The sequence below is a fragment of the Phacochoerus africanus genome, chromosome 12, assembly GCF_016906955.1.
Source record: "Phacochoerus africanus isolate WHEZ1 chromosome 12, ROS_Pafr_v1, whole genome shotgun sequence".
Classification (NCBI taxonomy): Eukaryota; Metazoa; Chordata; class Mammalia; order Artiodactyla; family Suidae; genus Phacochoerus; species Phacochoerus africanus.
In genome coordinates, this window is record NC_062555.1 from 38,194,388 (window position 1) to 38,211,311 (window position 16,924).

Sequence of the window (16,924 nt, forward strand, 5' to 3'; positions counted from 1 at the left end):
AAAGGGAGGAAATGAACCTGTCTTTTCTGGCAGTGATATTAAAGGATCTATAGAGGAGTTCCCATTGTGGCTCGGAATTCTTTTTTTCAAGCTGACCAAGTATCAGATTCTTAATCAGCAGTACACATGCATACATATATACCAACATTCTCAGACTCCTCAGGATCAGCTATCTGACTGCTCCAACTAGTTCACTGGCCTGGGATTCTGAAATTTCCGAACTACTCAAATATTAAGTTGGGAGTTTCCATTTTGGCTCAGCAGTAACGAACCCCCCTGGTATCCATGAGGTCGAGGGTTTGATCCCTGGACTCACTCAGTGGGTTAAGGATTCTGTGTTGCTGCTGCTGTGGTGTAGGCTGGCAGCTGTAGCTCCGATTCAGTCCCTAGCCTAGAAACCTCCATATGCTGTGGGTGTGGCCCTAAAAATTAAAAATAAAGAATCTATAGATAAATCATCAAAATTAGTAAGAAAGTTTTAAAAAGTACAGATGTTTCAGTTAACAGGTAATAATTCAATAAACTATCAACAAAGAGAAAATGGAAAAAGGTTTAGTAGCCTTAATTATTTTGATATTTTATTTAGCTAATTAATTAATTTTGTGGGGGAGGAAACAGAAAATGTATCTTTAATTGCCAGGCAAAGAGGGGAATACAGCAGGCTCGTGCCTCAAGGATGGTGTGCCCCCTTAGAGGGGGTAGTGAGAAGTCATAGTGTCGAAGGAGCAGGTGTGATCAGCTCGTGGACATTTCCCTGATTGGTTGGTGGTGAAGTAATTGGGAGGCAGTGTCATCACCCTTCTGGTTCCAACCCATCTGGGGTCTACATGCTTGTGGGCAGCATCCAGTTGACTTCTTCTGCCTGGTGGGGGCTTCAGCTCCTGCAAAACATCTCCAAGGACATGGCTCAGAATATTTTCTATAGTCTTTTTTTCTTTTCTTTCTTCTTCTTTTTTTTTTTTTTTTTGGTCTTTTTGCCATTTCTTGGGCTGCTTTCACGGCATATGGAGGTTCCTAGGCTAGGGGCCAAATCGGAGCTGTAACTGATGTCCTACGCCACAGCCACAACAACAGCAGTGTGGGATCCGAGCTGCGTCTGCAACCTACACCACAGCTAACGGCAACGCCAGATCTTAAACTCACTGAGCAAGGCCGGGGATCGAACCTACAACCTCATGGTTCCTAGTGGGATTCGTTAACCACTGTGCCACAACGGGAACTCCAGATTTTCTATAGTCTTTGAAGAACTGAAGGTGCTTGACTTTGTCGAATGGCTAAATTTTTACCATTTTCCTTTTTCTCTGTATTTTCTTATTTCTCTGACTAAATGGGTTGACTAGAGTTTTTCTATGGATTAAAAAAACAAAAAAACAGGTGAAGGACCTGAGTGGGGGTCCACTCTGGGAAGGCTTGTTTTGATATTTTAAAACCTTCCATTTTACATTGATCCACAGAATTGAAATCACATGCTCAAAATGTAGCTCAGAATCTGCCAAACAAAAATTCCTTTTGGGGAGTTCCTTTCGTGGCTCAGTGGTTAATGAACTGTTCTAGGATCCATGAGGATGTGGGTTCGATCCCTGACCTCCCTCAGTGGGTTAAGGATCTGGCGTTGCCATGATCTGTGGTGTAGGTCATGGATGCGGTTGGGGTCCCGCGTTTCCATGGCTGTGGTGTAGCTCTGATTCCACCCGTAGCCCAGGAACCGCCATAGGCTTCCGGTGCGGCTCTTAAAAAAAAAAAAAAATTCCTTTGGACTCAAAGGGATGACACTTTAAAAAAAAAAAAACCCTTAGTTAAGAATCTTATAAAATGCTTAAAATATCTTCCATTTTTATCAAGGTTAGCTAATAAAAAGTTAATCAGGTGAATGTTTGTAAACTATTTTTTACAACCACTTGATAAAATAATAATCAGCTTTTGATAATGGAAGTAGTTCTCACATTGGCCTCCAATGCAACACGGATTTTTGCATCCTTGCTATCCTTTTTCCTACAAAGTGCCTGATACGTGCTGTTGATAGATGACTAACATCAAGTTAACTTGAACTTGATATACATTTAAAATTTATTGTTTTTGTTGCAACAGAAGAAAGGCTGGGGGAAAAATGTAATTGTAATGTATACATGTAAGGATAACCTGACCCCCTTGCTGTACAGTGGGAAAATAAAAAAAGTTATTAAAGATCATGACAAAAAATAAATAAATAAATAAAATAAAATTTATTGTTTTAAGCTGAAAATAATGTCATTAAATTTTTCTCTTTTTTTGCTTTTTAGGGCTGCACCCATGGCATACAGAAGTTCTCAGGCTAGGGTTTGAATTACTGTGCCACAGCCACAGCAATGCTGGATCCCCAACCCGCTGAGCGTGGCCCAGGACCAAACCTGCATCCTCATGGATACTAGCCTGATTTGTGTCTGCTGCGCCACAACAGGGACTCCTCATGTGTTTTTTTGTTTGTTTTTTAGGGCCGAACCCATGGCATATGGAAGTTCCCAGGCTAGGGGTTGAATTGAAGCTGCAACTGCTGGCCTACACTGGCCTCATGTGTTTTAAGTGAAAGTCTCTAGTCTACAATGGGGGTCAAAGTGTTACTATAAAATTTTAATATTCCAAAATAAAACTAGGACTTGACCTTGTGTTGTAATGACTATAACGTCATGTAGTTTTTGTAGTCTGTATACCTAGAGTGGGTCACTGCAACAGCTTGTCCCTGGATTCTGACATGGGGCTTCCCCTCTGTTGCCTGACAAACCACTTGAGCACATTGGACTTTTGCCTACAGTTTGTACATCGTCTTCCTCCTGCTTTTCATTGTACTCAGCTATTCATCCTCTTGTATGTGTCTAAATTCATGTTTCAATTATTTTCATAATACTCCTTTCTAAGTGCTAAGTCCGTCTCTTATCATGAATAAGAATGTGAGTTTTTACTTAATATCACTGAATTGTACACTTGGAAATGTTTATCGTGGAAGATTTTATAATATTTTACCACAACTTAAATTTTTTTGGGAAAAACATGAAAGTATGTTCTGATCTTTAGGTTATTATTTTTTTCTTCTTTTTATGGCTTGCATTTGTGGCATTTGAAATTTCCGGGCCAGGGGTTGAACCAAAAAAGAAAAAAAAAAAAAAGTGATAGTATTTGTAGATCACAATGCAGTAAACTAAAGATGCTCCTTTGGACAGTTATTATTCCAGGGGCTCAAGTTGTCCCAAGTCCTGTTTCCCATCTGCCTGAGGGAATCTTGCATAATTTACCTGTAACTCACCCACAATGTACTAGCTGGGAAATTTTGAATAGGATATCACATATGAATTGCATCTTCTTCTTTTTTTTTTTTTTTCATTTAATGGTTGTACCTGTCGCACATGGAAGTTCCTAGGCTAGGCTTCTAATTGGAGCTGCAGGTGTCAGCCTCCACCATAGCCACAGAGACACTGGATCCAAGCCTCATCTGCAACCTTTGCCACAACTTCCGGCCTACGACAGAGCCACAGCAACGATAGATCCATGCTGCGTCTGAGACCTACACCACAGCTCACGGCAATGCTTGATCCTTAACCCTCTGAGCCAGGCCAGGGACTGAACTGTCATCCTCATGGAGTCAGCGTTGGATCCTTAACCTGCTGAGCCACAATGGAAACTCCTGAATTTTAGGTTACTTTTAATATAAATTGTTTTTTTGAATGCCTCATCATTGTTTATCTCCCTTGGAATAATAGTCCCCCTCTTTTTTTTTTTTTTTTTTTGGCCTCAGCTCTGGCATATGGGAGTTCCCAGGCCAGGGATCCAATCCAGGCTACAGCTGTGACCCATGCCACAGCTTGCAGCAATGCCAGATCCTTAATCCATTGATTGAGGCCAAGGATCAAACTTGCATCCTCATGGATTCTAGTCAGGTTAGTTTCTAGTGATCCACAATGGGAATTCCATGAAATTGCTTTCTATTTCTTGATTATAGCATTCCTAAAACTGCTTAGGTCAAGCCTCAGCTTTTCGTTGAATTGTAAATCTTTATTATTATTATTATTTTATCTTTTTAAGGCTGCACCCTCGGCATATGGAGGCTCCCAGGCTAGGAGTCTAATCGGAGCTGTAGCCGCCAGCTTATGCCACAGCCACAGCAATGCCAGATCTGAGCCTTGTCTGAGACCTACACCACAGCTCACATCTAGGGCCTCGGGAAGCAGCCCTAGAAAAGGCAAAAAAGACAAAAACAAACAAAAAAAAAACAAAGGAAGTTAGATTTTTTCATCAGCCTTTTTTCCTAAGGAGTATACCTCTCCTTTTTCCACACACAAACCTCAGGTCAGATGCTCTGCTCTTTTCTTCCTGTTGAAGGCACTGAAAACATTCACAGCCCTACTTCCTGGTGGTGGTTATAGTTAGTATCATCGTGTGTTTCCTTTTAAAGCTATTTCATCTGGGTATGAATTTGCATTTTTTAAAGCATGTAATTGTTTTATATAGATGATTGTTCTGTAAGAACTCTTTGAGCACATCCTCTGTACCTGCTCATCAGGAGTTACAACAGACTTCATATGAATAGGACTAATACTCAGCTTTCCTAGAGATCTATTAGGAAACCATACAGTGGAGTAAATATAAAAAGGGTGTTTCTCTAGATTTGATAATTCCATAATCCAGGCCAGGGATCCAAATTAGGGCCCAAAGCAGAGCTAGCTGCCTTATATTGAATTTTGTTCCCTTTTAAATGTTACATATCATGAGGACATCATTATTGAATCTATTTATTTGTGCTGTACCATACTTTCATACTTTGGATATTATGTACATTGAAACAAAATCAATTTGAGACATTCCTTTGGAGTTTATGTGGATAGTACTTAGCCAAGCTGTGTTTGAAAACATGACTGAGGAGTTCCCATTGTGGTGCAATGGAAAAAATCCGACTAGTATCCATGAGGATGCAGGTTCAATTCCTGGCCTCAGTCAGTGGGTTAAGGATCTGGTGTTGGCATGAGCTGTGGTTTAGGTCACTGACATGGCTCAGATCCTGCATTGCTATGGCTGTGGTATAGGCCTGTAGTTACAGCTCCGATTCAACTCCTAGTCTGGGAACCTCCATATGATGTGCGTGTGGCCCTACAAGCAAAAAAAGAAAGAAAGAAAGAAAGAAAACATGATTTTCTTGAGGTAGATTATGAGCCTAACATTTCTTGAATTTTGAATTTATTGTTAATCAGTTATGTGATATATCTTGTGTAGTACACAATGGAGAATCATTTGGAAAAGACAATATTTGACCATTGTGGTATAAACTGTGATGTTCTCAACAGGAGCCTGGAAGAATTCTGTGGAAGAGTGGACGACAGAAGACTGGACTGAAGATGTAAGTGTCAGCATCAGATCTGACCCATCTTGCTCTTGGATTCTGGTAGGGACAGGGATACTTTGCTGAAACCCCGGCACACTTTCTGGCTCTTTTTGGCTCCCTTTCAGATGTCTGTGATTACCACTTTTTTTTTAAAGCAGATGCTTCTCAGAAGGAAGTTGATGTTTTGAGATTTTTGAGAAACTTGGTTTCAAAGCATCCATTTAAAGGTGACTGAGTGTTAAATAGGAATGACATCATTTTTTGGCTTATCGTTGTTTTCTTTGGCCTGATAACCAACTGATGTTATTACCCTGGCCTGTGAACGATTAATCTTTAAAACCTTTTCTTTTTTTGGCCATGCCTGTGGCATGTGGAAGTTCCCAGGCCAGGAATCAAACCCATGCCAAAGCAGTGACTCTGCCTGCTGCAGTGACCACACCAGATCCTTAACCCACTGCACCGCAAGAGAACCTCTATAACTTTTTTTCCTTTTTCTTTTTAGGGCTGCACCCGCAGCATATGAAAGTTCCCAGGCTAGGGGTCAAATTGGAACTGCAGCTGTTGGCCTGCATCACAGCTATAGCAATGCCAGATCCTTAACCCACTGGATGGAGCCAGGGATCAAACCTGCATCCTCATGGATACTAGTCAGCTTTGTTTCTGCTGAGCCACAGTGGGAACTCCTTTACAACCCTTTTTTTCCCCCTCTTTTTAGGGCCGCACCTGAGGTATATGGAGGTTCCCATGCTAGGGGTTGAATCAGAGCTGTAGCCTCTGGCCTGTGCCACAGCCACAGCAACACTGGATCCGAGCTGTGTCTGCAACCTACAGCTCATGGCAATGCTGTATCCTGAACCCACTGAGCGAGGCCAGGGATTGAACCTGCAACCTCATGGTTACTAGTTGGATTGGTTTCTGCTTGCCACAACGGGAACTACAACCAAATGCATTTTTCTTTCTTTCTTTCTTTCTTTCTTTCTTTTTTTTTTTTTTTTTTGTGGCTGTACCTGCTGCATATGGAAGTTCCTAGGCCAGAGATCAAACCTGTGCCACAGCAGTGATCCAAGCCCCTGCAGTGACAACACTAGATCCTTAACCCACTGTACCACTAGAGAACTCTCTAACCTTTTTATTAAAGGAGAGAGTCTGTGTTTGGGGTTCACAGTTGAAATGAACTCAAATAAATAATTCTGGTTCTAGGCTCGACTGCTTCCATTTTCAACTATTCTGGCTCTTTTGTATTCATTTATTCCTCAGACATATTTGAGTGCACTACACTGGCTTCAGGATAGTGTTGCTCTCTAAGTTCATGGTTTAGCATAAGATAACTCTGTTTACCTCTCAAGAACCAGCACACAAGTATGACACATGTTCATGAGTTATAGCTGACATTAGCAGATGCTAATAAAGGGCTTACTGCCCTTGAGAATCACATAAAGTGCCCCAGACTTGAAGGTTTTATTTTTCTTTTTGAGATTATTCCACCTCCCTTCCCATTTTTGTACTTTTTTTTTTTTTTTTTTTAACAAAACTGCACTTGTGCTTCCTTTCTTTTTAGCACTGTTTTATCTGACTTGTTAGGGACTGAGCTGGGTAGGGTGTGAGAAAGGAGGAGAAAGATATACTCACTTGATTGGAATTTTGGAGATGTAAGGTATATTTTCACTTTGGTCACACACTGTCCATAAGTCCTTGGGGAATGATGTCACTGGGCTGTCTGTTGTTGCCTGTAGTCTGAGGAGACTGGGCTAAATGGTGGCTTTTAGAATTACTGGTGGGATGAGTACTAGTGATAAAAAGTCAGAGTGAGCAGCCTTTGGGCACTTTACCTTATTTCGAACAAAGCTGTTCTGTTTTTAAGTGTTTTGTGTTACTAGAGTTTTTGCTGAGTTTACTATAAAGGAAAAAAAAAAAAAAAGCCTTCCAGAATTAAGAGTTTTAGATCTGCTTGCCTGTTATCTGGTTCATCCTGCAGGTTAGAGAGTCAGCAGGCTATCAGAAGGCATATGCCCTGTATTTGAATTCTAGCTAGGTTGACCTTTTCACCTTAGGTGAGGCATCTTTCTTTTCTGCACCTCTCTAACTATCCTGCCTAACTGATGGAATTATTCTGTGCCTCAGATGAGGTCTGTAATGTAAGTCAGCTAACAAGAGGTTCAAATGTACGTGCATATAGGCAGTAATATTCTGTTTAGAGCATGTTGTCTCACAATATAATTACTAAAAAGAATTGGCATAAGGAATTTGGATACCTTTTCTCAGGAATTATCACAATTATTTAAAAGTCTTCTGGCATATATAAAGTGATGTTGATTAACAGGTGAGTACTCTAAAATGCAAATCCTAAACTCCTTCTAGAGCTTAGAGAAAACAATGCCATTTCTTGTATTCTACTGGGGTTTTATTGGAGTTCAATGACTAATATAATTCTCACTTACCTTAAACTTAATATTTTTAAGGCTTTAGATCTATTCTATTATTGCTTTTAATGGAATTACTCCTTAATTGCTTCTCTGTTTGTTTTATTTATTATTATTACTATTATTATTTTGTCTTTTTAGGGCCACACCTGTAGAATAATGGAGGTTTCCAGGCTTGGGGTCGAATTGGAGCTGTAGCTGCCGGCCTATACCATGGCCACAGTAACCGGGTCTGTGACCTACACCACATAGCTCAGGACAACGTGGGATCCTTAAACCACATTGCGAGGCCAGGGGTTGAACCTGTGTCCTTATGGATCCTAGTTAGATTTGTTTCCACTGAGCCACGATGGGAATTCCTCTCTGTCTTAATTTAATTTGTAACTCTGATTCAACCGCTAACCTGGGAATTTCCAAATGCTGGGTGTGCGGCCACCCCGCCAAAAAAAAACAGCTGAAGACAAACATGGATTCCTTGTGACTCTACAGATAACTATCTTGGAATAGGGTGCGGCATAGCATAAGGCTTTCCTGTTGAAATAATATAACCAATTCAGCACTTTTTGTTTTTATGGGAGATGAATACTTACTGTCTGCTCTGCCCCGCCTTAATAATAATGTCTGATGAAACCTGATTTTATACCAGGTTTCGGAGTTCTGAGACATTTAGCCTTGTTAAAAGTTACAGCAGTCTTTGAATAGCATTGTTGTTAGTTTTTCACATAATGTCATTAGATCAACATTTGTCACTTCTCATTGTGGCTCAAGGGGATGGAGGTTCAGTCCCTAGCCCAGTGCAGTGCATTAAGGATCCAGTGTTGCCACAGTTGTGGTGTAGGTCATGGTGTGGATTCAGTCCCTGGCCCAGGAACTCTATATGCCATAGGGTGAACCCTCCCCCCCCTCCCCCCGCCAAAAAAAATGACCCATGCTCCACTTTGAAAATAGAAAAAGCGCCTACCTTTCAATAATGTCAGTTGAGGTTTCAAGAAATTTTATCTTGGAGTTCCCTGATGGCTCAGCTAGTTAAGGACCTGGCATTGTCACTGGCTGGGGCTTGGGTTTGATCCCTGGCCTGGGAACTTGTACATGCTGTGGGTGTAGCTCCCCCAACAAAAAGAAAAAGGAAAAAGAAACTTTAGGAGTTCTTCTGTGGTGCATTGGTTAAGGAGCTAGTGTTCTCACTGCGGTGGCTGCTATGGCACGGGTTTGCTCCCTGGCCTAGGAAATTTTGCATGCTGAGGGTTTGGCAAAAAGAAAAGAAATTTTATCCTCTGTGCCTTAAAAGGTGTATTAAAGCAATATTCATGAATCTCAAAATAATTATATCGAATGAAAAAAGCCAGACAAAAAGATTGCATGTTTAAAAATTCCACTTAAAATTCTGGAAAATACAACCCAATCTATAGTGACAATGATTGCCTGGGGATGAAAGTGAGTAGTGGGAGGAACTGATTACACTGGGACAGGAGCAAAATTTGGGGTAATGGATACATTTCTTGTCTTGGTTTGGTGATGGTTTCATGGGAGTATACATATGACAAAACTCATTCAATTATTCAGTTTGAACATTTGAGGTTTATTGTATGTGTTACACCTCAATTTGATGATGTTGATAAAAACTTCAGGGAAACGTATGACTTAATAAAAAAGAGAATGTTAAGAGTGGTGGTTTTTATTGGTGTTCTCATTTTGTATAAGGTCAAGTAGAGTAGTGAGACTAGTATGTGGAATCCTTATTGTGGGCTTCATCAATCTAAAATTATCTTTACCTTAAGAAAATTACAAGCATCATGATCACTTGTACATGTTTTTTCCTTTAGACCACTTCTTAGGTAGACTGAGTACTGGTGACTAAAATTGTCAGGAATTTGATACATTTTCGATTTTATATAAAGTAAGATGAAAATATTTTAAAAATTCTTCCCATACAGCTGTCTGAAACAAAAGTCTTCACTTCCTCATCTGTCCCTGCAGAGAATCATGTCACACCTGGGCAAAGGTATTTAAGTCCCCATCCCCACCTTTTGTTTGTTATTTGAAGCATAATTGAAATTTTGTGTCTTAGGGAAATTGTTTTCTTTCTCATGTTTCTTTTTATTTTTTTACCCTTTTCTTTTTTTCTTTCTTTCTTTTTTTTTTTTTTTTTTTCCTTTGCTTTCTAGGGCCACGCTGGGGGCATATGGAGGTTCTCAGGCTAGGGGTCGAATCAGAGCTATAGATGCTGGCCTACACCACAGCCATAGCAACATGGGATCCAAGCTGAGTCTGCGACCTGCACCATAGCTCACGGCAATGCTGAATCCTTAACCCACTAAACTTCTGAACAAGGTCAGGGAACAAACCTGTGTCCTCATGGATACTAGTCAGGTTTGTTACCACTGAGCCACAATGGGAACTCCTTTTACCCTCTTCTTCAATCTCTGTTTTTTCTCTTTTCTGTCTAAAATTTTTATTTTATCCTTAACTAACCTGGTGAACTGACAGCCTCCATCATTTCCTAACTAGTAGCCACTGATAAAATAGCAATTATTTTTTGTGATTTGTTAGTATTTGTGACAAAGATAATGTTAAATCTATTTAATTATTCATTTTTTAGTTTTGTAATCATAATTTTTTTGACAGATAAACTTAACAGAAAGGTCCTTCTCTGGGTAGTACAAACTTCTTTTTTTTTTTTTTTTTTGGTCTTTTTGCTATTTCTTGGGCCACTCCCGCGGCATATGGAGGTTCCCAGGCTAGGGGTCGAATCAGAGCTGTAGCCACCAGCCTACCCCAGAGCCACAGCAACGTGGGATCCGAGCCGCGTCTGCAACCTACACCACAGCTCACGGCAACGCCGGATTGTTAACCCACTGAGCAAGGGCAGGGACCGAACCCGCAACCTCATGGTTCCTAGTCGGATTTGTTAACCACTGCGCCACGATGGGAACTCCAAACTTCTTGTTTTTTAAATGGGCTCTACTAGTTTTAATCTGCTTATAGATTACAGAAAAGGAATGAGTTTTTGGGGTGATAGGAACACTGTTAGAATGTGTGCAGAGCTGAATTACTCAAAAGTATTTATTTTCATCCCAGTTTTTTTTTTTTTGTCTTTTTGCCTTTTTCTAGGGCCGCTCCTACGGCACATGGAGGTTCCCAGGCTAGGGGTCTAATTGGAGCTGTAGCCTCCGGCCTACACCACAGCTCACGGCAATACCGGATTGTTAACCCACTGAGCAAGGTCAGGGACCGAACCTGCAACCTCATGGTTCCTAGTTGAATTCATTAACCACTGAGCCATGATGGGAACTCCTTCATCCCAGTTTTTATAATAAATCTTAAAAACTTTTGATTATGATTTCAAAATACGGTGCTCTAAAAGGATAAGGGCCTTAGTATATATATGACTCCTGAGCATTAAAGGCAGTTTTAAATCCAACATGCTCAATTTCATGCTGAATGAGATGGTTAGAAGACTTCATTCTAGGGAAATAAAAATGATCGAGAGTTGTGTCTTGGGAATTCTGTCATGGCGCAGTATACTGACTTGTATACATGAGGATGCAGGTTAGATCCCTGGCTTTGCTCAGTGGGTCAGGAATCTGGCATTGCTGTGAGATGTAGCGTAGGTTGCAGATGTGGCTTGGATCCCTTGAGGCTGTGACTGGCAGCTGTAGTTCTGATTCGACCCCTAGCCTGGAAACTTCCATATGCCACGGGTATAACTAAAAAGCGAGAAAAAAAAAAAAGTTATGTCTTGCAATATATTATTTTGTGATTTGCTCAGAAATAACCGCTCCCCCCCCCCGCCCCGCCCCGCCTACTGCCATTTTTCCTTTCAAATCCATGGCATATGGAAGTTCCTGGGCCAGAGATTGAATCTGAGCCATATCTCTGACCTATGCCACAGATGTGACAACACTGGATCCTTAGCCCATTGCGTTGTGCTGGGGATCAAACTGGCAAAGCCAAGAGACAAGCCAGATCATTAACCCGCTGTGCCACAGTGGGAACTCCAGGAGTTGACTTTGGTAACATTTATTTTTCAGGAAACAGTGCTATTCTGCTTTTCATGCATGTGTCTTATCAGTCTTTTGGAATAGAACTTTCTCTAGTTTTTGTAGTAATGGAATTTTTAAGATGGTTCATATGTAATGTAACTACTTTGGATTTGTCACCCTAGAGTTAGGTTGTCATAAGTAGAAAACTACCTTGGGATCCAAAATACTGGAGCCCATAATTTCAACTTGGTTGTGAGAAAGTGGGCAGGGCATAAGGAGAGTAACTTGGGCCTAGGAGCTTTGCTGTATATCAGGAGTAAGTTTTGAATTGTTTGACCTTTCAGAATCTGCCTCACTGCAATGGTGAGAGTTTCTGTTAGGAAAACTACCCAGGAACTAGCCTTTAAAAGGATTTAATGCAGACTCTTGCCTTTGGAATGGATAAGCAATGGGATCCTGCTGTATAGCACTGGGAGCTATATCTAGTCACTTATGATAGAGCATGATAATGTGAGGAAAAAGAATGTATATATGCATGTGTGACTGGGTCCCCTTGGTGCACAGTAGAATATTAATAGAAGGAGTTCCCGTCATGGCACAGTGGAAACAAATCTGACTAGGAACCATGAGGTTGCCGGTTCGATCCCTGGCCTTGTTCAGTGGGTTAAGGATCTGGCGTTGCCGTGAACTGTGGCATAGGTCGCAGATGCGGCTCTGATCTGGTGTTGCTGTGACTCTTGCGTAGGCTGGCAGCAATAGCTCCGATTAGACTCCTAGCCTGGGAACCTCTACATGCCGCGGGTCTAGCCCTAAAAAAAAAAAAAGGACAAAAGACAAGAAAATTGACAGAATACTGTAAACCAGCTATAATGGCAAAAAATAAAAATCATTAAATTAAAAAAAAAAAAGATTTAATGTTGGAGTTTCTGCTGTGGTGCAGCAGGATCAGCCGTGTATTGGGAGTGGTGGGGTGCAGGTTTGATCCCCAGCCTGGCACAGTGGGTTAAGAATCCGGCATTGCCATGGCTGTGGCTTAGGCTGCAGTTGCACTTGGATCTGATCCCTGGCTGGGGAACTCCACATGCTGAGGGATGGCCAAAAATGCAGGAGGGGTGGTGCAATTTAATGGAGCAAATTACCATGTTAGGTAATCCTTTGGAGAAATTAATAGCTCATTGCTATGTCAGTTAGTATATATTTGGAAGATCTTTTCTTCCTCATACTTAGAGGTTTTTTATGCTATTTTAGGGCCGTACCATCAGCATATGGAGGTTCCCAAGCTAAGGGTTGAATCAGAGCTGTAGCCTCCGGGTTACACCACAGCCATAGCAACAGGGGCTCTGAGCCACATCTTCGACCGACACCACAGCTCACAGCAACACCGGATCCTTAACCCACTGAGAGAGGCCAGGAATTGAACCCGCATGCTCATGGATCCTAGTTAGGTTCATTAACCGCTGAGCCAGGAAGGAAACTCCCCCTCATACTTTGAGGTTTTAAGGCCCTGGTTCTCAAACTGAAATATCTGTCTTTCTGGGTGCATTATAACAATCCTAGTATTTGCTTATATATTGTGTATCTTTTTCCTTTTCCCTAAAAAGACCAAAGAAATTATATGAAATTCATATAACCCTAAATGTATTATGGGTTAGAATGTAGAGATTATAGGAATACTTGTGATAAATATGAAATTGCTTGAATGGTCTACTATAGCTTTGTTCCTCATTCCCTAAAAATATGGATCCACTCTCCTTTAGGAAAGTTTAAGAGAGACTGATTTCAAGTAATAAGGAGTGAGGGGGCAAAATGTTGTAAAGGAAATAAGCCAGACCTGATAAAACCACTTATGAATATATTAATTGGTCCAGGTTTTCAGATCAGTTGTCATTGTGCCGTTTCTGTGGAAATAGCTCAGTGTACCTTTTTATTTCTTTTTGTTACAAAGCCGCTTCACTCTCTGTGGCTTTTTATGCCTTATTTATTTTGGGGGTGGGGGCAGTGATTTTTGCCCTCCTTTTGGTTTTCTTAAATTCCGATTCCAAAGGCTTTCCTCACTTAGTTTATCTTTAGCATAAATTTACTTTATATTGATTAACTTCGCATTCATTCGTTGGTAAGATTTGCTTATGATTTGTCTTTTATTTGTTTTTTTGTCTGCTTAGCGTTGATCTGGTAGCCTTGCTCCAGAAGCCTGTTCCTCAAGCCTCAGAAGTCAACTCCTTTGAAAGTTCCCAACAGCAGGGCTTTGGCCAAGCCCTTGTCTTCACAAATTCTCAGCACAACAATCAGATTGCACCAGGAAATGGCAGCTCCACAACCGTCAACTCCTATTCTCCTCAGAGTCTGGTAACTCATGTTAATTTCATTATGGGATTTTTAAGGAATGTACCCATGAGCAAATGTATCCTAGAATGACGCATGTCTTATAATTACTTTCTAAATATAAAAATTTCTACATTAAATCTCAGTCTGGAAAACAATGATGTGGTAATTTCCAAGCACATATCTGATGATTCTATGTGGAATTCAAGTATTCTGAGTTTTCTGGACAAAGAAAAAAATGTTTGTTTATGATTAGTTGAGTTATGATTTAGTTCAGTCATAATCACTTAAGCATCCATCTTACTAATGATTTTTCTTTTTGATTTTTGTCTTGTAGTCTGTCTCTATACTTAAGATACTAAATTTTCATTTATTTTCCAGTTTATGTAAACACAGATGTTTGACACTAGTGGCTTGCTAATATGAAAAACACTTCTAAATCTGCCCAAGTTCTTAAATTTTTTGCATTTTTGTTTTGTTATTCCAAAAAATTTGTGTGCTTTCTCTTAAAATGCCACACTGTGTAGTTAAGAGTCCTTTAAAATTTGAACGTGATTTCATTGAAACAGTGTCATCAGCTGTTGTGTACGACTCTGGCTCCTTATGAAAGTTGGCTTCCCATCAAAAAGAACTTCAGTGAAGTATAGGAAGATAGGTGAGGGAAATAAAAGCTTAGCGCATAGAAAGCAGAAGGATGTAGCTGCAGAATGGTGAACCCAAGTCCCTGTCCAAGTGTGGGCACCTCTGTTGGCAGAGGGGAGGTTGGAAGGATTGTAAACACAGATCTGCTGCTTTCCCTAGTGATAGTTATTTTGGTTCATTCTTTGCTGTGTTTTACCTGAAATCCCCATTTGAGAAATGGAATTTCTTTTTTTTTTTTTTTTCTTTAGGGCTGCAAGTGTGCTATATGGAAGTTCCCAGGCTGAGGGTCAAGTAAGAGCTACAGCTGCTGGCCTGTGCCACAGCCACAGCAATGCCAGATCCTTAGCCCACTGAGTAGGGCAATGGGAACTCCTGAAATGTGAAGGTAGAATTGAGAAGGCTTGAGCTAAGTATTACCTGAAGCAAGACAATGAGTCATTCCTGCTGTGGTGCAGCAGAAACGAATCCAACTAGGAACAATGAGGTTGAGGTTTGATCCCTGGCCTCGCTCCTTGGGTCAAGGATCTGGCATTGCTGTGTACTGTGGTATAGGTCGAAGATGCAACTTGGATCTAGAATTGCTGTGGCTGTGGCCTAGGCCAGCAGCTGTAGCTCCGATTGGACCCCTAGCCTGGAATCTCCATAGGTCGCAGGTGCAGCCCTAAAAAGCAAGAAAAAAAAAAAAAGACATGAGGCATTGACACGGTGATGTCATTGTGTTGTAAAATACATAAAAAGTGCAGTTAGGATGAAATTAGCTGATGCAGCATAGAGATTAGGTAGGAAAAGAGAGGGAGAATTCGAAGCATCATCCAAGAAGTTTTTCACCCTTTTTTTTGGCCTTGACCATTACATGTAGAAGTTCCTGGGCCAGGGATCAGAACCCATGCCAAAGCATCGCACCGAGCTGAAGCAGTGATCAGATCGTTAACCCACTGAGCCACCAGGGAACTCCCAAGAAGCTTTTATTGAGGAAATGGGCTTGAGCTGTGCTTTCCCTCATGTAGAGCAAATATGCTTACACGAGGTGTAGCAGGCAGCAGGAGCACAGAATCTGGAGTAGTGATGAGTAGTGTTAATAGAAGCAGGTTCTGTGATTGATGTGCAATAATTGCCCCCACCCTAAAGTTCTTCTCACATTGGGGAATTTGGCTGTCTTTAAAACAACTGGGACAATCCATGCCTTTGCAAACTGATAATAGAACTAATTCAACTTCCTAGATCTGGCTTCTTGAGGGAAGGCAAATCGTTCCTGTTTTTAACCTTTTAGAGGGTTATTAAAACTTGTTATTGATAAAGAATGTAATTTTCAGCAATCTTGATAAGTAGAAATGCAGATGATCTGTCACTGTCTGTTGTCTTGTCAGGCTTTCATTCCCCTTGGATCTTAATGTCTGTCCTGACAGGATATATGAGGGAGGCGTAACATTTTCTTTTGTATACTCACCCTGGAGTGTATTTGGTGTTTTTAGTCATCTAAACACTTTGAAATAAACACAGCAGTGTCCAGGGCATTTGCTCAATACCCAACTACCTCCTGTGAAATTCAGTGTCTGCTTTAGGAATACTAACTTTTTAACTAAGTCCTGTGACCTATCTCTAATCTTGCAGGATGACCTCATGGCTGATCTCTTCTGTGGCTAAACCTATTAAAAACTTGAAAAGTTAAAGATGATGACTGTTCTACACATTAAAGAAATAGTATATTTTATTTTTCAAGCTTGTCTTTGTAATTTAATTCATGGTAATCCTCTTTAGTTTGAAAAAAAAAAAGTATTAATGGAGTTCCCTGGTAGCCTAGCAGTTAAGGATCTGGTGTGGTCACTGCAGTGGCACTGGTTAGATCCTTGGCCTGGGAACTTCCACATGCTAAAGATGTGGCCAAAAAATGAAATAAAAATTTTTAAAAAGTATTATAAAAAAGTAGTATTGTGGGAGTTCCCATTGTGGCTCCGCAGGTTACCAGCCTGACTAGTATTCAAGAGAATGCAGGTTTGATCCCTGACCTCGCTCAGTGGGTTAAGGATCCGGCTCAGAATCCAGTGTTGCTATGGCTGTAGTGTAGACTGGCACCTGCAGCTCCAGTTCGACCTCTAGCCTGGGAACTTCCAAATGTCACGGGCGCAGCCATAAAAAAATAAATAAATAAAAATTTAAAAGAGTAATTTGTGTTTATGAACTTGTGACATTACTTTTTAAATAAAAATTTG

General features: G+C 40.8%; 1 protein-coding gene and 1 non-coding gene across 6 annotated transcripts in view; both read left to right on the forward strand.

The window, feature by feature from the left end:
* The window catches only part of UBAP2 (ubiquitin associated protein 2), a 137,251-nt gene that overhangs the window by 89,200 nt on the left and 31,127 nt on the right, over positions 1-16,924 (forward strand). For all 5 annotated transcript variants that reach the window (XM_047754489.1, XM_047754486.1, XM_047754487.1 and 2 more), the window contains 3 exons: positions 5,310-5,362; positions 9,702-9,769; positions 13,913-14,096. In XM_047754489.1, the coding sequence (XP_047610445.1) occupies positions 5,310-5,362; positions 9,702-9,769; positions 13,913-14,096 (305 nt within the window). The remainder of the gene's footprint in view (positions 1-5,309; positions 5,363-9,701; positions 9,770-13,912; positions 14,097-16,924) is intronic.
* LOC125113130 (small nucleolar RNA SNORD121A) lies at positions 14,218-14,300 on the forward strand. Its single transcript, XR_007131359.1, has one exon. It is a non-coding gene; the product is annotated as a small nucleolar RNA SNORD121A (small nucleolar RNA).